Source organism: Babylonia areolata, chromosome 21 (assembly GCF_041734735.1).
Source record: "Babylonia areolata isolate BAREFJ2019XMU chromosome 21, ASM4173473v1, whole genome shotgun sequence".
Lineage (NCBI taxonomy): Eukaryota > Metazoa > Mollusca > Gastropoda > Neogastropoda > Buccinidae > Babylonia > Babylonia areolata.
Window position 1 is genome coordinate 28,216,420 of NC_134896.1, and position 20,474 is coordinate 28,236,893.

Sequence of the window (20,474 nt, forward strand, 5' to 3'; positions counted from 1 at the left end):
GGGATTTATCTACATATCTGGCCCTCTGGAAATACCAAAAGGATCTATGTTATGAATATATGGATTTTATGATTTAAAAAAAAAAATATTTGATGTGATAGTTCATTCCCCTCTGTTATGAAACCACAGTCAATATCACATGATGGTCCTCTGCACAAGATAATGACAGTAATCAAATATGATAAAAAAACAATTTTTTAAATAGTAAAGAGTGGTAACTATTTGTTAATCATTTTATCTCCTGGCCTCATTATTTGTTAATATGATAAAAAGTAATAACACAAAACAAAACAACTAAAACCTTACTCACTCTTTGCCCATAGTTTTATTGCACGTAAAGTCATCCTGAAGTTCTCTTTGTTGGGAACTAGATGCAAGATCTCATCAGTCACACGGCATCCTGAAACCATGCATGCGACAATAAAAACTTCAAAACCATGCAAGCACCAATATCAGAAAGAAAAAGGAAGAAAGTGAAAGAGACCGAGAGTGACAGAGAGAGATGAGGCTTGAGATATAGAGGGAGAGATGAAGGGAGTGATTTTCAGATAACAAGGGGAGAAAGGGAGAGAGGGACAAGAGCACAACAAAAACAGAATTTCAGATAATAAAAACAGAATTTCAGATAACAAGGTTGAAAGGGAGAGAGGGACAAGAGCACAATAAAAACAAAGGTGAAACAGGAAAGCATTTGCTATTCAGTTCACCTGTAAATCACCGGGACCCAGTGTGACAGTTCCTGTCAAGTTTGACGAGAAGACAAAGGCTTAGCTGCATGCATCTAACTGCAATGATGGTGATAAAAAATGTTTTCCCCCAAGATTTCTATGATTAAAGCATTCTAACTCTTGTATCTTACCTAATAAGCTACTACTTTCAAGTTATGCTGCATAAAAAAAAAACGCGCTAGTGTTCAAGATTAGCTGCACAGAATTCAAATGTAGCTGTTCACATTTGTGTTCCATGAAAATCTTCTCCAGATTTCAGGGACTTATGCAAAGACTATAGATCAATTCACAACTGACTAAAATTCCAACATCGTGTTCACATACCGTTCAGGCTCCTAACGCTCTTCTCGTCCAGGTTCTTCAGGTGGATCTCATGACGAAGATCGATGTCCTCAGGAATGGTGGGCAGCGCAAGTCTCGCAAACAACATATCCAACTGAAATCAACACCCACACTCACATTCATCTCAGGACTACTTTTTACCCCCCTCAAAATTAGGATCAAAACTGAAACACTAATACATTTGTGGGGACAATACAGAAAATATCTGATTAGGCGAAGATCAAAGAACATCTTCCATCAACTTATCCCAGCACTTCTACAAGTGCAACCTGAAAAAACAAAAACAAAAAAAAAACCCAGTTATACTTCAAATCTACTCCTTTCAAACACATATGCAAGACACAGCATAATTGAAAAGGAAAATAATCCAGTTAACGAGCGCAAGCTGTTTACCCATACACTAATGTTGGCACACTTTTCTTAAAAACAAAAACAAATAAATGCACACAAATAAATCACGATCTGATGTGTATCTCTCCCACTGATAACAAATGCACTACATTCAATGCTGCTGATCACTTTACACCACTCCTCTCTCTTGCTCTCTCTTACACTCACATGACACATTTCAGTTTACAACAGAACTCTAGTTTTACACTCACCTCAATTCCATCGTAGGTCATTTTGATGACTGGAACAAATGCTTCTTCTACCGCCTGTGATACAAAAAACAACAACAATGATAATGAGACTGAATGTTCTTTCTAGATAAGAATACATGCAGAATCACATGCTACATAATCCTCCTTAATCCTATGAATTATGCTGTCCCGATCACAACATGCTTCTGTCATGTTCAGAGAATAAAGGTCACTACTTCTCACACATTTTTTCCTTCCTAAATTGCTTACAATATTTGGGTGCCACAAACATCATCTGTGAAAGTCGCCTTGTTGTGTCAGTGCAACCATGCATGTATGTACTTGTCCATTATTATCTTGCAAACCATGAGCAAAATGAGCTCAACTTATTTCTTTTACTTTCACTGTCCCCTACTAATTAACTGCAAAGAAGAATGTTCAGCAAACCATACACAACTAAACACAAATGAAAAAAAAAAAACAAGAACAAGTTACCCTCAGTTCCTTGACTTCAATCTGATTCTTCATCAGCTCAACAAAAGACTTGAAGAAGTCAGACCTTTCCACATGTCTTGGTGCCACGCACAGAGTATCAATATCAGCTCCTGCACAAAGCCATGCCAAAATTTTCATACGCCCTCTACTAATTTGACTGATATTCAGACACATCAAACAAACAAAAGAAATCTGAACACACACACACACACAAAACACCCAAAGAAACCACCGCAATAAAAATTAATTCAACAACCAATGAAATAACGTTCTTTGAGTTATCAATGAAATGTCTTTGGTTCTAGTCTCCACATACACAAAAATTAACATGTGACAAGTGCAGTTATGCACACAATTATCCAACTAAAATAAATGCAATGAGATTTTTTTTTTTTTTTTAAACATATGTGAAAATAATAACTGAACAGAAAACCAGAAAATATATTTTAAGTTCACAATTTTATTTTTATTTTTCTCTATGCCACAGCTGTCAAGGAAACATTTGTTGCAAACAAAGCAGTGACAAATGAAACAAACATATTCATTATACAGTACCTTTTGTATGAACACCAAGCCTATAGGAACCAAAGGTAAACACCTTGCCACCAAATGTGTTGATCTTGCTCTCTGGTATATTATTCTGCAACAGAACCAGCACAGCTAAGCTTTGTAAGAACATTAGCTCAGTGATAAACCCCATTCTGTGAATCATAAGCAACGTACAAAGGGTATTAGTAAGAAGTATAAAAAACAAAAAAAACAAAACAAAAACAAAACATGAAAGGCAAGGCCTTCAAGACTCACTTGTGATAAAAACTTTAAAAAATAAAAAATTAGTTTGTTAAAATGTGTTCTCTATTCATTATCATAATTATATACAGCTTCACGAAAAAAGAAAAAAAAAAGAATAAAAAGGATGCAGATTTGAACCACAGATGTTTGGATCAAGATACCCACCGCACTAATGCAGGTTCAATGTGGATGATCAAAAATTATCATTTGAGCACATTCTTTTAGCGGAATGAATCGACAGGGGCAATCGAAGTCACAACGCGGTTTAAATCATGTCATTTTGGTATATCTTGTGCACTGAAAAATTTTCTTTCAAGTCCGAGGTAAACCAGGCATTCCTATTGCCTCAGAAACACTACAATGTATGTCCATTTTTGTAGATCTGCAGAGATCACTGAGAAACAACGACACCTTCCATTCCATTTCTTTTTTCTGTTCATTCTACCTTATTTCTAGTCAATTCAGTATCCACTTTAAAACATTCAAATACAGTAAACACGTCAATAATTATTTCAGAAATTATTTTAAATCAGCAGTAAAGATGATGTTGCCATCAGGCTTTGCAACATGTTTTGTCAAGATCTGCAGTGACCAGTGCTGTGTAGATGAAACAATGAAATGGTAAATTCAAATTTTCTTTTCTGTTCATTGTAGTTAATTCAGAGTCCACTTTAGAATATTCATATGCAGTAAACGCGACAATGTAGTTTGTGTCACTGTATGTGTTCTGTCCAGAACGTGTATTTCTTTGCTTTAAATTGCGAACAAGAAAAATGAGGTCATGGCATATCATGAATTGGACGATAAGGAAGCTGCAAAGGGGTAACAGCAGTTTTCGGAATGTGGACCGAACATCAACAAAATAAACTGTTAATAATTCAGAAATACCACTAAATTCTGGAGACTTACAACCTATTATTGGTATGACTGTGAAGATATGTTCCCTACTAAAAAAAAGAAAAAGAAAAAAAAGTACTATTTTTTGGTATTGGCAGACAAAGTATTTCCAGAGAAAATGGCAATGTTAAAGTTTACCACAGAAGTGAGTCAAAAACCCAGAACAATTCTATAAGTATATAATGATGCTATCTGCACATAATTCTGAAAACTAAAAGTAAAACCTAAAAACTAAGTCAAAACAGTTCTGTGACAATATCCTGCCTGTGGTATAGTATTTACTGCTCAGTCATCTACAAAGGAAATTTTTCTCTCCCTCATAAAAATTTGAAATGACACAGTGACAGACTTTACTGTTATACACAGACATTACTAATCAGTGTATCACAAAGCCATAAGCATGTACTGAGACACAATAACACTATTTCTATCAATGAAAACTGGTTCTGCTATACCTGGTCCTTGGACTATGCCTTTGATATGACTAGTCCACTTATGTTCACGCAAATGGTTTCAACCAAAAACAATTGCAAGAAAAAAAAGTATATCCTCCATAACAAATTCCTGACAGCAAAATTACAAAAAAAATTTTCCACGTCTGTGTGCCAGCATCCATTCAAAACCTTATCAAATATGCTTCACAAACTGGCACAACAGCAACAAAAATGAGTAAAGACATCCATGTTTAGGACTGACCAGTTCTGTTATACTTTATATATATATATATAAGGTTATATATATATTCTTTTACCTTATTTCTGCTGACATCCTTGATCCATTCCCTGACCAGCTCATTGATGCGGGCAAGGACCTCCATGCTGAAATCAAAAGACCTCGGTAACTAATGTATCAATCAATGTCTTCACATTTCCCAGTCAAACAATTTTTTTTTTCATGGTTTTTTTTTTTTTTTTTTTTTTAAATAAGTTACAAGTAACTTTTATCACCAGCATCAAGTGATACCTTTTCCATTCAAGAACTTTATAAGACATAAACTCTGTGTGAGGCTGAATACTTCAATGTAAAGGCCAACAATTAACTTTCAGAGCAACCTCTGTGCAGCAGTTGTGAAGTTTAATGTAAAACAATAACACATTTTAATTCTTGGGTTTTCTACAGGCAAACCAACAAAATGTCCATGATTGATACAAATGAATATGATCTGACAAAATGAAGAACAAAATAATTAACAGTTGGGAGCCCTAAAATCAAGTTTAAGCTATAAATAAACCTGTCTCTGCATCTTATTTTGTTTGTATGTTTTGTTGTTTACCTGTGGAAGATCTTAGGGTCAAAATGCTTCTCTTTTTCATTGCAACCCAATTCTGTTTTCTTGTCTGTAAAGCAAGCACAACAATTTTGTCATTAAAATAAGCTAAAAAAATAAATTAATTAAAAAAAAACAAAAAACAAAAACCCCGAAGTAAATATACAAACAAATGATTTATAACAGCTTACCGATGATGCAGTTCTGCTTCACTTTCAAAGACACCATGAGGAATCATGGACTCTTTCAGCTTGTCTGTCAGTTCTACGTCGAAAGGTTTGGGCTCTGCCAAACTCACTGGGGCCGTCACGCCTGGGTACTGACTTCGGTTGCTGGGGCTATCCAGAGACATCTTGCTGTCACACAATGACATTTTTATTTTGATAACTAAGACTCTTGACTGCAAGTCCAATCAAACCCTTAAGAGGTTCAGGGTAATAAAAAAAAAAAAGATAACTCAAGATGCGTCAAAGGAAGCAATAATAAATCATTCACCTTTTCCCCACCACCTTGCCCCTTCTGTGACATTCTCCTCTAGGTCTCTGTGTGTGTGAGAGAGAGAGAGAGTGTGTGTGTGTGTGTGTGTGTGTGTGTTTGATGTTCACACATGTAGTGTAGCATATGGATCAGTCTCAGTGCTTTAACGCCTCCTTGACACTGTGTGTGTATGTGTGTGTGTGTGTGTGTATGTGTCTATTATGTGTGTATATGTGTGTGTGTGTGTGTGTGTTATTTTCAAAAGCCTCACTTTCATTCAGACATACAATGTACTTAACAACAGTGCAGACAAAGTAATTCATAAAAAAATCTCTTTTTTTCTTATTTAACCCATTTAACCCTTTCACCGCCAGTCAGTTTAGAGTGCAAATTAACCTTGTGCAGGAACCACAGAGAAGACCGTGTCTAAGAATAGCTGGGGATTCCCCTGTGATGTGTAGAAAAAAAATGGCCAATCATACCACTGAAAATTAAGAGCATTTGGTTAATGCACAAAAGGCCCATCTGGTTGCATTTCAGTGACATGGGTGCTTTACCTAGCTGGTGCCGAAATGCGACCATGGCGGTGAAAGGGTTAACACTAGGGAGTTTCCAACTTTGGCATGCTTCAGTTCTGTATTTATGCTGAATAAAAAAAAAAAAATCAGAAAATATACTGTTCTTCTTCTTAATTGCATCTGGACACATCTGCAAATACTGTAAAATTTTGTTTCCTTTCTTTTTCTTTTTGGTTTATACATGAAAATGAAAACCATTTTCATGAAACATTTTTCTGATGCCAGAGCAATGCTCAGGCATAGTCCTCAGTGAGTTGTAACACACTTGATAAAAGCTGAATTGTTACACTGGTATGTATCACAATGACTATATATTGATATAAAATAAAATAAAAATCTGCAAGATAAGGAAACTATAGACAGTATACAATTTCAAACCAAGAAACACTCAATGTGATTTATGCTATTCCAACAACAATGTGATAAAGTCTCAAGGCCTGACTAAGCACGTTGGGCTACGCTGCTGGTCACGCATCTGCTTGGCAGATGTGTTGCGTATATGGATTTATCTGAACGCAGTGACGCCTCCTTGAGCTACTGAAACTGAAACTGTGATAAACTAGAGACTTTTGACAACTGGATTTCTGTAACACAGAGATGCACAAGTTTACATTACTTTTTACACATCACCCCTATACCCTATCTTCTTGTTCTCAACATGTGCCTTCTACCATCATCAGTTCATGTGTCACCATAAACTTCATTTCCACCCGCCCAGTCAGCCAAGTTCCCCAAAACAGTACTATTTTGTATTTATTTTAAATGAAGCTAATTACTGGCAGCCCTACCTTGTCCCCCCCCCCCCACCCCCACCCCCTTTTTTCCCCTTAAATTCAATTTGATTAAAGGGTTTGTTTTGGCATGTAATTCATTCATTCATTGCAAACTGGCTGAAAATATAATTATTCAGTTTGGTCAGGGTAAATTTCAAAATAACATTTTGAGTTCGATTGTGTTCAGCTCACTCTAAAATAGGACATTACCTTATCCAAATTCAGTATGTATTACATGTCCATCCACATGCTGATTTCCGTTGTTGTTTTTTTCTTTTTGAGTTTTTCCTTTGCGAAGCCAGAGCACGGATACCAGAGACGTGAAAAAACAAACCATTCGATTTAAACGTTCTTGCAATCTTAGATTAGTGGCGAGTGGATCTTGGTTTTTAATAAAGATTAACACATTTAAACGACAACGATGAATTAATTCACGAACGTGATTACTTAAGGGTTCATTTACGGGAAAAAAACAACCTCTCCGCATATTTCATTTCTTTTCAATAGATTGACTTTATTATTGTGAAATTGAGAATGTTGCGATGAGTAGAATGAAAAGATTCCATGAAAATCGTAAGTTTAAGAGAAAACACATACCTTTGATGACAGGCTTGTTACAGTGTAACGACTACAATGCCATGTGATAGCAAATCATAAAAGATTTGCCGGAACACAAATAGCAAAAACCACACAATTTGTAATGTCTTTCTTCACTTCTTGATCTAAACGTGATCAGCAATGGCGGGTCTCCTATTTCCCACAATTCCACAATCAACATCCGCACTCAACACAAACAAATTCACATATTTTAATTGTCATCTCAATGAAACAAATCAGCAGCACGAATAAATTTTCCTTGAACTAGTTTGGATATTTGAATGAAGCTTTTGACGTCTTCTTTCTTTTTCCTCAACTTGATATCATATATTTAATATTACAAGCGACACGATACGGAAAGCGATGGTCAAGGCCCATAACCAGAAGGAAACATGATCAAAACACCGAAAGTTACATGCCGGAAACATAACAATAATATGAATAAAGATGAACTCTGAAGTTTGAAAATATCAGTGGTTGAACTGTAACTGTTTTACCCTGGACTTGCTTACAACATAAGTTTGTGTGCTGTCTCACAGTCAGTCTTGGTGAAGTCATTGTTTACTGCCATATCCGAGCCGCTGTGGCTATATCAGAATCCGTGTGCTGTCAACCAGCGCTCGAGCACTGTCAAATAGAATGGAAAAACCTGGAGGGACACTCGGAATTTTACTGAACTGGGGGACAGACGTAGTATCAATGATGCTTGGAGCAGTTGGATATCCAGCGAAACGTACGATGGCTTGGTTTAACGGAACAATGATGAATGTTGTGTGTGGCGCAATGTCAGCTGCAAAGAAAGTGGCTATTTGTGTTGTTCTTTTTGTTGTTATTCTTTGGGTATCAATCCTTTTATATGCCAGCTTTTACCATGCCTATGTACCAGCTGCCACCATTGTGAGACCCGCACATTTCAAGTTCAGGTATGCTTGCTCATTCACACATCCCCAACCCCAACCTCCCATAGCATGGAAAGAGAGAGAGAGCGTGTGTGTCATTTGTGTGATAAGGTTCTACACACACACACACACACATATATATATATATATATATATATATATATATATATATATATACTCCAAAGTCTTTCTATTATGGGTTGTTTAGATCAATAGATGCCTTATTGGCAGTTAATATGCATTGTAACATGGATAAACAGATAAGCAAATATATGTAAATTAACATGCACACACACACACACATACACACACACACACACACACACACACACACACACACACACACATGCACAACAGACATGCACAACAGACATGCACCAGATATGCAGTTTCACAGATATGAAAGCACAAACAAAAGTGCACAGGCCCAATATTACACATAAAAAGTACACAAGCCCCGACACACATAGTGACATACACACACACACAGAGACACACCATCTCACACATTACCCTGTCTTTTTTTCTTTTCTTTTTTGTCTTTTTTTGGTCTTTTTTTTGTCTTTTTTTTAATCTTCTTTTTCTTATATTTATTTATTTATCTGGTGTTTTTTGGGGGACAGGTTTCTGCATTGCATTTTATTTCATTATCTATCTGCTTTCCTTTCTTTTTTTCCTCAAGGCCTGACATTGTGTTACACTGCTGGTCAGGCATCTGCTTGACAGATGTGGTGTAGAATATATATATGTATGGATTTGTCTGAATGCAGTGACATCTCCTTGAGTAACTGAACTGAACTGTCATATGGCTCAAGAGAGAAAAAAATACTGCAAAAAAAATTGTACTGTGGGAAATGCTTTCTTCTGTCACCATCTTCATTATGTCATAGAGCTCTAAGAGCTGTAATTTCATACATCAGCTTCATATATATATATATATATATATATATATATATATATATATATATATATATATATATATATATATATATATATATGTAGGTATGGAGACTTATACTGTTCTTGTCTTTAATGAATGGAATACAGCTTTGTTTATATACAAATTACAGGAAGTACGACACTGACCTTCAGTGGAACTGAACAACAGTAGATAAAACTAACACCCCCTTCATAACCCTGATTCATATATTATACTCATTTAACAGATACGTCTGGGCTTTTTAATGTTCAGTACATACTGAATCAGTTACTGATTGAGTTGGTATTGGTAATGCAAGGTTAGTATTTATTTGTCTTTTGTCATTTGAGTGTTTCCAGAGTGTGTCCTAGTGGAGCTGGAATGTGCTCTTTCCCCATGGCAAATGTGACTCTGGGTGCAGAAAACAGAGCAGAGGTATGATCATTTGACATAATTTTATTGTATTAAAAAGTAAAGTAAAACTGTATACTGGATAAATAATAGCATTCACTTCACAGTAGCTTACAATGAATTATGTGCACACAGAAGTGCATCTGCACAAGCCCACATGCATACATGTATATGTGCAATAAAAACTGAAACATTGAATAATTGGTTTAACTTCCCTGAGATATTCTGAAACATTCAAACATCAAATTTAAATTCAAATATCATATATTCTGATTTCTTTCTGTATTTGTTTATTAAATGATGAATGAAGAAACAGATAGATGGATTATTTTATTCAAATTGGATTTTTCCAATGGAGTGGATAAGAGTCTGACAAATAAACTGAGTAACAGTAGTACTTACTGGACTGTATGTGTGTATGGATCTATGTACACATACTACTCTTGCCATGTTATAGTAGATGTTTAATTGAATGACTTTCTAGGATTGTGTAATTTAAATAAATTACTGCCATTGGGGCAGTGAATTCATATCCACTGTATCGAGGGCTTGGCATAGGAAGGTGGGGGCCCAATTCTCTCTTTCCATTTCTTTCTCTTTTAACCTCCCCAAACCAAGTCAGGTACCCATTCTCACCTTGGTGGAGTGAGGTAAATTAGAGTAAAGCGCGTTTCCCAAGGTCACAACACCAAGCTGATGCGGGGGATCGAACGCTGACCACTGGGTCGGAAGTCCAAAGCCTTGCCAATTCTACCATTGCTCCTTTAAAGTCCCATAGTCTTTTACAGTCATCGTGGCAGTGAACTCTTCTTCTTCTTCTTCTTCTTCTGTGTTCGTGGGCTGCAACTCCCACATTCACTCATATATACACGAGTGGGCTTTTACATTGAATGACCATTATTACCCCACCATGTAGGCAGCCATACTCCATTTTCAGGGGTGTGCATGCTGGGTATGTTCTTGTTTCCATAACCCACCAAACGCTATCATGGATTACAGGATCTTTAACGTGCGTATTTGATTTTCTGCTTGCCATATACACACGAAGGGGGTTCAGGCACTAGCAGGTCTGCACATATGTTGACCTGGGAGATCGTAAAAATCTCCACCCTTTACCCACCAGGCGCCGTCACCGCGATTCGAACCCGGGACCCTCAGATTGAAAGTCCAACAATTTAACCACTCGGCTATTGCGCCCGTCTGCAGTGAATTCATATTCACTGTGTCTAAGGCTCAGCATAGGAAGGTTGGGCCCAGTCCTCTCATTTTTGCCATTTTAACCTTCCCCCACCTGAAGTCAGGTACCCATTCACACTTGAAGTGACTCAGTGAGGAAAACGGGAATAAAGTGCCTTTCCCAAGGACACAGCACCAGGCTGAAATGTGGAACTGAACCTTGACCACTGGATCAGAAGTTCAGCGCTTTACTGCTTCTGCAATGGCAGTAGATACTGGTCTTTAAAAAAAAATGGGATAAAATGTAGAGAAAAGATCCGGAAAAAAAAAGGTATCTAAGTATGATCACTTTGTTTCATGGCAGGTGCTGGGGAGGGGACAGCAGTATTTTGTGTTGCTGGAAATGGAAGTCCCAGACTCTGTTCCCAACAGAGACCTTGGTAAGTGGTAATCACATCTGTTGCTGTGTTGTGCTGTGCTGTGCTGTGCTGTTCGAGATCAGTTTGAAGAAGAGTGCGTTGGCCTAAATTCACAACGCTGTTTAAGATATAATATATTTGTGCTTAGTTCAAAGAGTAGTGACTTGAATGGTGTTTTGGTTTCAAATGTTTTTGTATTTTGGAGGGCTTTGATTTCAGTGACTGATGGATTGATTCAGTGGGTGTGTCTGCGTTTGTGTGTTTATTAAATACAAATGATGCATGTGTGTGTGTGTGTGTGTGTGTGTGTGTGTGTGTGTGTGTGTTTATACAAAGATGCACTCATGTTTATAATAGGTACATGAGGTCTTGAACCATTGTTTATGAAGTTCTTAGGTGTGGGAGATAAGAATTTTGATGACAATGAGAGAGAGATTTTTGTGCATGTGTCTATAATTGTGTATGTGTGTGTGTGCAAATGCATTGTTCGTTCTTTTGCTTAACGTCTATCCACATTTGTGATTTTAGACACAAAATCTATCATCTCCCCCACCCCACCCTGAAATTATCAGAACTTTCCCTGTTCCTCTCTCCTCAATTAGCATTTTTTTTTAAAAAGGGATATAAATAAAACATAATAACTAGTCAACCATATAATTACAGTTGGGCTCCAGATTAAACTCTGAACTATTTCAGACACTTGTTGATTATCATAATAAGACATGCATGTGCATGGATGTGCATATATATGTCATGTGTGCTTGTTTCATGAGTTTGTGAATACAAGTATGTGCTGTGCATACATATGTGTGAATGTATGCAAGATGGTTTTTAGAAAAAAAAAAAAAAGATAGTATAAAAATTATATGTTTTTCCACTCTTTTCTTTCAGGAATGTTCATGGTGATGATCAGAATGTTTGACAGATACGGCGTTATTACCCAAGAGTCTGCAAGAGCGGTAACTCTATGATTTTTATTTCAATGTTTTCTTCAGCCAAAGTGAATACACTAGTTGTATATATATATATATATATATATATATATATATATATATATATATATCCACCATACCTTTTACATTATTTATATCTCATTATTATAGTATGTAATGAAAAGATCCCACAGAAAAGATTATCCCTAGTGTAATATGAAAATTTTATTAAAGAATAAAAGAAAGAATGGATAATTTCACAGTGTTATTTTTGTGGACTAACAGTAGAATTGTAGAATTCAAATTTTAATGATGACATCTGTTGTTATTTGTGTGTGTGTGTGTTTGTTCAGTGTGTACACATGTACCTGGGTGTTTTCGAGTTGTGCATGAGAGCTCGTATCCATTTTGTTTTTCTCGTCTGCTGTCTTTCTCTGGGTCTTTCACTGTGCTTATGTTGCTGTCTGTCTGTCTGTCTCCTGTTCTCTCTTTCCTATGTTTTTCATTTTTACCGTGGAATCAGATTGCCATCCTCTGATCTGCAGGTTTCCCTGAAGTACCAGTCAGACCTTTTGAAGATGATTGAGACAGTCATTCTGTCTCCTCTGTACATTACAGGTAAATCTATACAAACATATTCCTTATTTGTCTTCCTATTGTGATTCACCATTGTTCATCAAAAGTCACGTTACTCAGATTAATCCAGTTTTCATTTCAGGACATTATCATATATTATGTTTGTTATAAAGGGGTTTCACTGTCATTTGAGTTACGAAACCTGCAGAATCAGATGCGACAGTAAAATGATGTCCAGTGTATTGCTCGCATGCACTTACCACAAAAGAACCCACTGCAATGTTAGAGTTATCCTTGCCATGAATGTTGTAGAAAAATCATCTTTGATAGTTAAACAAATACACATGTAGATAGAAAAGAAAAGAAAAAAGCAACAACTAACAACGTAGGTGGTACTGCAGTGTGGTGTTCTGTTAATGTTCTCCCTGGGGAGAGCAGCCTGATTCTCACACATAGCTTTAACTCTCTCCGTACAAACATCAAAAGAGGTGACGATGACAGAGTTGTGCAGATGCTGACATCATTTGAATGTTACAAGCTGGAGCTTCTCACGTTGAAGAGGTGGGTGAAGAAAAAGAATACCACATTCCGAATGATGAGAGTTAAAGGCGGGGCCGTTCAGATACCCACTAGACATGAGTGGAAAGCGAGGGAAAGAAAGGGAGAGGACTGACGGTCCCAAATGAGTCAATGACAAGAAAGTAATACAGCGCAATTCAATGCACTGTACGTGAATGCAGTACAAAATACTGCTTCTGCAACCATGGGCTGAACCACCCATTTTCACGCATATACTATTAATAGATCTATAAGTGTCTGCATGTTTTACATTTATTTGCTTATTTATCTGTGTGTGTGTGTGTGTGTGTGTGTCTTAATCAAGATTTTGCGAATTTTAAATATTATTATTAGTAGTAGTAGTAGTATTTTTATGTATTTATCTATTATTTAATTTATTTTTTTGTTTATTTTATTCTATTTTACGTTTATTTTTATTTGATCTTATTTCTACTTTTTTTTTTTTTTTAATTTACTTTTTTTTTCTTTCTTGATTTTTTTTTTCCTCAAGGCCTGACAAAGTGCGTTGGGTTACACTGCTGGTCAGTCATCTGCTTGGCAGATGTGGTGTAGCGTATATGGATTTGACCGAACACAGTGATGCCTCCTTGAGCTACTGATACTGATACTGATACTATAAGTGGGCTTCTCTGTGCATGGCCATGTTTCTCCTACTGCCGAGGCAGCCGTGCTCTGTTTTCAGTGGCAAGTGTGCTGGATGCGTTTGTGTTTTTGATGTGTTTATTTTATACTTTCTTAACTTACTAGCAACTTGCTCAGATTTAGCTTATTTATGTCTTTAAAATATCCTATTATCTTATCGTCTGCACATGTTGAACAGTGAATTGTTGTACCTGAGTAAAAACAATAAACCAGTCTTGAGTTTGGTTTTCCTTACCCCCCAGAAGCAGACTGAGAAGGATTACTGAATGTTTATTGCACATAATTTGATTGTCTGCATTAGTATACACGCAGTGGAGTTTAAAAGGCACTAGCAGGTCTGTGCATTTGCTGAAGTGGGACATCAGGGGAAAAAGCTTCACCCGTAACACACCAGGATTAGAACCTGGAATCTTCATATTGAAAATCCAGTGCTCTGCTTAATGGGCGATGCTTACATACTTACTTACTTAGGCCCTTCGCTCCCTGTGGAGCATAGGCCATCAACGAGTTTTCTTCACAGAACTTGACTCTGGGCTGTCCTTTCTGCGCCCCTCCAGCTAGATCCCAGCCTCTTAAGCTCTGCTTCAGTGTGAATGGGCTATGCACAATATTGTAAACACAACACAACACAAAATCTTCATTTTGTAGCTGTGAATGCTCAGTTTCCTTGCAAGATTTTCCTCTGATAGCTGGATGAAGCTTCAGGGGTCATACATCCAGGGGTAAGATTTTCATCTTGCTTCACATGATGTGAGTGTTGCTGTTACTGAATTGATGTTGGATAGGTCATGTGATCCCACTTCTTTGTTCAGCGCTGGTTCTCCTTGCATAATCTTCAGCGTTTGTCTGTCTTCCTCCTGAAATTGTGGGTTTTCGTGGTCAAGATATTTTGCAACAAAATCTATTGACCAGTGTTTTAGCAGTGTTCTTCCACTGTATGTATGAGTGTGTATGTTTGTGAGTGTATGTCTTATTTTTGTTGCATTACTGTAACTGATACTGCCACTCCAGATGATAAAGATAAATGATTCAGTATGTGCCTTGTAAAAAAGAACAACAACAAAAAAACCCAAACAAAATGATAACGAGTGTGTCTTATTTTCAGGTTTTGCAAAGGAAATCCAGACGTTGAATGTCAATTTGTTTGACAGCTTCTGGGATGACTATGTAAGTAATTGCAGGAATAGAATTTCATCATTTTTACTGACCATATAAAGATTCTGTTTTAGTTACAGCAGAGAGATCTAGCTGAAAGTGTGGATGGGTATATGTGGGCTATTCTGGTGATGGAATGTGTTGTGGTATCTGAGTGCATGGTATTTCTGTTCACTGCCATGTTTTTACAAATACATAGTAATAGTGTCTGTGCTATCTGGGATATCCTGCAGTTTTAGGTCTCCTGGATTGTGGTATGTGTGTGTGCGTATGTGTGTGTGTGCATGTGTGTGTGTGTGTGTGTGTGTGTGTGTGTGTGTGTGTGCTTATGTATGTATGTGTGTGTACTCTATCAACATGTATGTATCTGGTGACTCTCAGTTGTTAGAGAAGCTCGTAAATAAGCATTCCTTGGTGCTTGATATCTTCTGCCTTAGCCTTCCTGATATTATCATCAGTCAGTGCTTGTTTGTGGACCAGTTTAAGATTTATTGCTTTTCCGTCACTGTATTCTTGACACAATATTATATAGCACTTCTCCCTAAAGTTACCAGCTGTTCAGCCTGTTTCTGTTCACAGTATCGGCCATCGGTGGGAACTCTTCTGGAGATCCACAGTCGTCACCTGGTTTTCTATTCTGCCAAGATCCATTTCCATGCCAGTTACGGAGGTCTTAGGTGAACAAAGCTGTTTTAATGATAAATAAGATTTGAGAATTAGCAGTTAAATCACCAATATTTCTGTGGTTAAACATGAAGAATGTTTAGTTTTGCTTTCATGGAATTTAAGTTTTTTTGTTTTGTGTTTTTTGGGTTGTTTTTATTTAGCACTTTGATGAAAGGCTTGGATGCTGTGAAGTAAACTGATAGAATTACGAAACTGACTAGCCACATTGTTGAAATGATTAACATCACAAACTGAGAACTGGGAGGACTTAGGTTTGCACACTGTGTCAGTCAAAGACGTGATATCATTGTGCAATTTTTCAATCCATGGTTGGCCTGGCACCTGTACTGAGAGTTGAATGTGCAATGGGAAGACTGAGACAGAATCAGAATCAGAAGCTCAAGGAGGCGTCACTGCGTTAATCCGGACAAATTCATATACACTACACCACATCTGCCAAGCAGATGCCTGACCAGCAGTGTAACCCAACGCACTTAGGCCTTGAGAGAAAAAAAAGACAAAAAAGACTGAGACAATGTGGATGCATCTTTTGGGATGTTGATCAAATGCCCCGACCAACATTACAGGCGCTTTTATCTCTGGCATTTCACTGAGTTAATGCAAAAACTTGTTTTTAGATTTTTGTCACATGCTTTCACTCTTATTGCTCCACTGAAAGATTTTTAAGATTGTTTATACTCTCTCAAACACACGCCAACACACACATGCACACACACACACAGAAACACAGACGCATGTACATGTACATACAGACACACATGTACACATGCACACATGCTTGCAAGCGCGCACACACACACACACACACACACACACACACACACGCACACACTTGCGCACGTACATTCACACAACACAAGACACACACTGGTCATTCATTCCTGGTCTTTTCTGTCTTGTAACAGGCACCACTTCTGAATGTAAGTGCATTCATAAATGACACCTATAATGATATTTATTTGCACATCATTGCTTTAAATGTGTTTTATTTATGTGTACCCCTTCAAATGGGGCCATGGCCTTTCTCGAATAAAACATCTTTTTCGTTATCATTGTCGTGAACAGGCACTACTTGTTCCACTACCCCTTGTCTTGCGCCTTTCTGGGCGTCCTCTTCAACTGCCTGTGGTTGACTCCGGCACTGCTTATTCCTCTGTACTCCTTTGGTCTGGGTCTGCTGAATGAGAAACCGCCCTTCAATGACCATGGAGGTAGGGGAGAATGTGAAGAAGAAGATGGGGAAGTTGTGTGCTTGTGTTTGTTTTTTTCTGCGTAGCCAGTGTGCGTAGCCAGTGTTGTTGGAATGGAATGTCCCAATTATGATCAGCTACGAAATAGATATGTTCCTAAAAAAATATTTGTCTCCAAAATCGGTTTTTAATTTTTGTAATATGCTCAAAGGAGGCAAAAAAGTCATTTTAGCTGTAAGTAAGATGATTAGATTTGCAAATGTTGCCTAGCTGTACTCTTGGAGTTAAAAGACATTTGTGGTTTCTCAACTTTTATGTGACATTGTTGTGTATTTGGAAATGTTTGTTCTGGGCACGAAAATATTATTTTGCAGTAATCCTCCATACTCCAACAGGAGTGAAAGGATAATTAAAACTTGAAACTTGAAACTTGAGGTGTCGTGTGGAGAAGAGGGAGGGAGATTGAGAGTGATTTTCTTTTTTCAAAGTCTTGTGATTGAAGTTGTGTATTTTCTGGCCAGGCATTGTGATGTACTTGATTTGTTTTCAGGTATTCAGATTTGGTTTTAAGGACTGTGATTTGTTACATACGTATGATTTTGAGTATTGTTATTCTGGTGTTGTGACTCGAGATCTTAATCATTTAGGTGTTGTTATGTTTGGTAATGTATGTTGAGTGTTGTGCGTAATGGTTTTGTGCGTACGCGTACGTAAACTTTCAGTTAGTGTTTGGTTGGATGTTCATGCAGGGTTATTACTTCTTTTTTTTTGTGAGTTGTCATTTTAGTGTTTAAATGCCTGTTTTATTGGTCAATATTTACAATGTACAGTGCAGCTGAGCATGTTTTGCATGGAAAGGTGCTATATGAATTATTATTATTATTTATTATTATAATTATGAAGATGGAGGAGGTCAAAGCCAGGAGACCACCCTACGGGCTGGTGAGGGGTTTGAAGAGATTGGACGAAGAGGCAGTGGAGAGACGGAGCAGGATCCTATGGAAGTGGAGACGGTCTCCAGATGTAAGAATATTGTTTCCATTTTTGAGACAAGTGTGTGTTTTAGTGTAGTCAGATCAGATCAAGTCAAAATGGTCTTTAGGGAGAATGTGTGTTTGTGTGTGGGGGAGGGGGGAGGGGAGGAGTGTGGATGTGTTTGTGTGTGTGTGTGTGTGTGTGTGTGTGACAAAGATATTTATTCAAGGAGAGGGGGCAGGGCATTGAACTGGGTACTGAAATTGTGGAAGTAGAGGCAGTCTCCAGATGTAAGAATATGATAAAATTATCATGACAGTCATAATGATAATGAATGACATTTGTTTTGCACATTTCTCTGTTGTGTAACATTTAAGAATTTACACCCACTGAACTGGCAATCGCCTATTCACACGCAGCCATCCCCGAAAATGACTAGCCATTCTCAGCCATACACACAGGCACCCATGAGCAGGAAAGAAAAAGACAACAACCCAGGGGCTCAGATTGACAGTGGAGAAGAAATGACAAAACATGAGAATGTTGTTTTCATTTTTTGAGGCATGTGTGTGTGTGTGTGTGTGTGTGTCATCCATCCTGCTCCAACTGCCCTGTTGATTATAACGATGATGATGATTATTGTTAGGATTACTGCAGTCTTTCAGTGGATTTTGTTTTCTTTTTTTTTTTTTTCTTTTTTTTTTTTTTTGATACAGTTTAGCTTGTGATGTTGTGGTGTTTAGTGTGATGGTGTTTCAGATGTTCTTCAGCCTTTCACCATGGTCTCCTTCGTGCCCCCGTCCTCACCATCCCAAGGCAACAGTGATGTTTCACCATCCACATCTACGGCATCCACTGCCAAGTCCACTGAGAGCTGTGAACACCACCCTGCCACTGCAAGACTCCATGACAAAGAGACAGCTGAGGGAGAGAGTACACTGCGACAAAGGTTTAGTTTGGGAAGTCCCAATTCATAACATGTCCTTTTTTTCTAGTCAGTTATTTATTTTTCTTCAGTTTGGAAAGTCCCATTTCATAACATGTCCTCATTTGGGGGGCCTGGGGGGGGAGGGGTGGGAATAATGTTGAGCTTTGGAAAGAGTTTTGCTAGGCAAAAACATGATCATTTTTATTCAGGTTGTGACTAGTAGAAGTCGCATGTACATGAGCGCTTTGTGTATGATTTTCTTTTGCATTTCATTTAAAAAAAAACATTACATGATAATGCATATGTCAATGGCAATTAATGTCTCATTTATAAATCTTCATCGTGGGCCGATCATTACTTGTGTTTTTAGTCACCTATGTTGTCTTGTTAGATCAATTATTTCACTTCACACTGACCGACACTGAAATATCAGTCACTGCTTTTTGGTACTGTTCATCTTTATTCTTTAATTGCTTATCTGTTTGACTTGAGAATGTTTTGGATCATGTTAATATTGATATTGAAAATTGCAATCAATTGTCCCAGTATTGTTTGTACTGCTGTGGATATCAGTTGCAATTGTGCTGAACTCTAAGTGGATTCATGATTTGAATGTGTAATTGCATGCATATACAAGCACAATGTGTGTTTGTGTGTGTGTGTGTGTGTGTACATCAAGTTCAATGTTTCTGTAGCTTCAGTGTGTTTGAGGGAAGCTGCATGTAGGGTGACGCTCACTCACTCAGGTTCTGTGACCAAGCAGTTATTGTCATGAGCTGGGTGAGTGTAGTAGGTGGTGTCCCAACATTTAATAGCTACCTGTGGACTGCTGGCACTGGGACTTTGATGGACAAACCTGTGTAAGGGAAAATGCAATGAAACGATGGGGATGAATGGGTCGCAAAAAGAAAACACACACACACACACACACAAAGTGTGTAAATGGAATGCATGTGTTTGTGTGCATATATGTGTAAGTGGCATGAAAAGAGAGAGAGTGAGTGAGTGTGTGTGTGTGTGTGTCTGTGTGTGAAAAATATACACAGTTGAGTACAAGTGCTGAAGAAGGGTTATTTGACAAAGTCTTGCTGAAAGTGAAATCATAGTGCAGGTAATTCATTGTGATTTCAGCGTTTTGTTGATCTGTAAGTTCATCATGATAGAATTATGGGATGGATATGGAATCTGAGATAAGAATTAATTTTAGATTATTTTTTTTTTTTTTTTTTTTTGGCGGGGGGCGAAGGGAGGAGGGATTCATGACTGTTGGGCCAGAGACTGATAATTTGCACTTTTTCAGTGGATTATTATGTTGGAAATGTTGTAAGTGTTTAAGATGAAAACGCAACATGCGCGCATGTTGTGTGTGTAGGCGCATATTGTGTGTGCTTGTGTGTGTTTATAACCTGTTTCATCCATCCCATTCATTTTGGAATGCTGGTAAAACATTTAAAATATT

General features: G+C 37.5%; 2 protein-coding genes across 4 annotated transcripts in view; one reads left to right on the plus strand and one right to left on the minus strand.

Annotated features, from left to right (window-relative positions):
* Nucleotides 1-7,674, minus strand: part of LOC143295712 (poly(A) polymerase beta-like) — a 28,378-nt gene extending 20,704 nt beyond the window's left edge. The window contains exons 1-8 of the mRNA XM_076607336.1: nucleotides 7,528-7,674; nucleotides 5,294-5,458; nucleotides 4,587-4,653; nucleotides 2,702-2,786; nucleotides 2,147-2,256; nucleotides 1,673-1,726; nucleotides 1,053-1,164; nucleotides 311-400 (exon numbers count right to left, since the gene is read on the minus strand). Of these exons, the coding sequence (XP_076463451.1) occupies nucleotides 311-400; nucleotides 1,053-1,164; nucleotides 1,673-1,726; nucleotides 2,147-2,256; nucleotides 2,702-2,786; nucleotides 4,587-4,653; nucleotides 5,294-5,454 (679 nt within the window). The 5' untranslated portion in view covers nucleotides 5,455-5,458; nucleotides 7,528-7,674. The remainder of the gene's footprint in view (nucleotides 1-310; nucleotides 401-1,052; nucleotides 1,165-1,672; nucleotides 1,727-2,146; nucleotides 2,257-2,701; nucleotides 2,787-4,586; nucleotides 4,654-5,293; nucleotides 5,459-7,527) is intronic.
* Nucleotides 7,675-7,920: 246 nt separating this feature from the next.
* Nucleotides 7,921-19,137, plus strand: LOC143296273 (seipin-like). 3 transcript variants are annotated; one of them, XM_076608111.1, is made up of 10 exons: nucleotides 7,921-8,450; nucleotides 9,696-9,780; nucleotides 11,297-11,372; nucleotides 12,243-12,310; nucleotides 12,829-12,901; nucleotides 15,186-15,247; nucleotides 15,815-15,912; nucleotides 16,988-17,133; nucleotides 18,016-18,135; nucleotides 18,847-19,137. In XM_076608111.1, the coding sequence occupies exons 1-10, from the start codon at nucleotides 8,167-8,169 to the stop codon at nucleotides 19,062-19,064; spliced, it is 1,230 nt and encodes a 409-aa protein (XP_076464226.1). In that variant the 5' UTR covers nucleotides 7,921-8,166; the 3' UTR covers nucleotides 19,065-19,137. The 3 variants fall into 3 exon arrangements, with proteins under 3 accessions (XP_076464226.1, XP_076464227.1, XP_076464228.1); XM_076608112.1 differs by having other exon boundaries at nucleotides 9,705-9,780; XM_076608113.1 differs by having other exon boundaries at nucleotides 18,831-18,985.
* The last annotated feature ends 1,337 nt before the right edge of the window (nucleotides 19,138-20,474 follow it).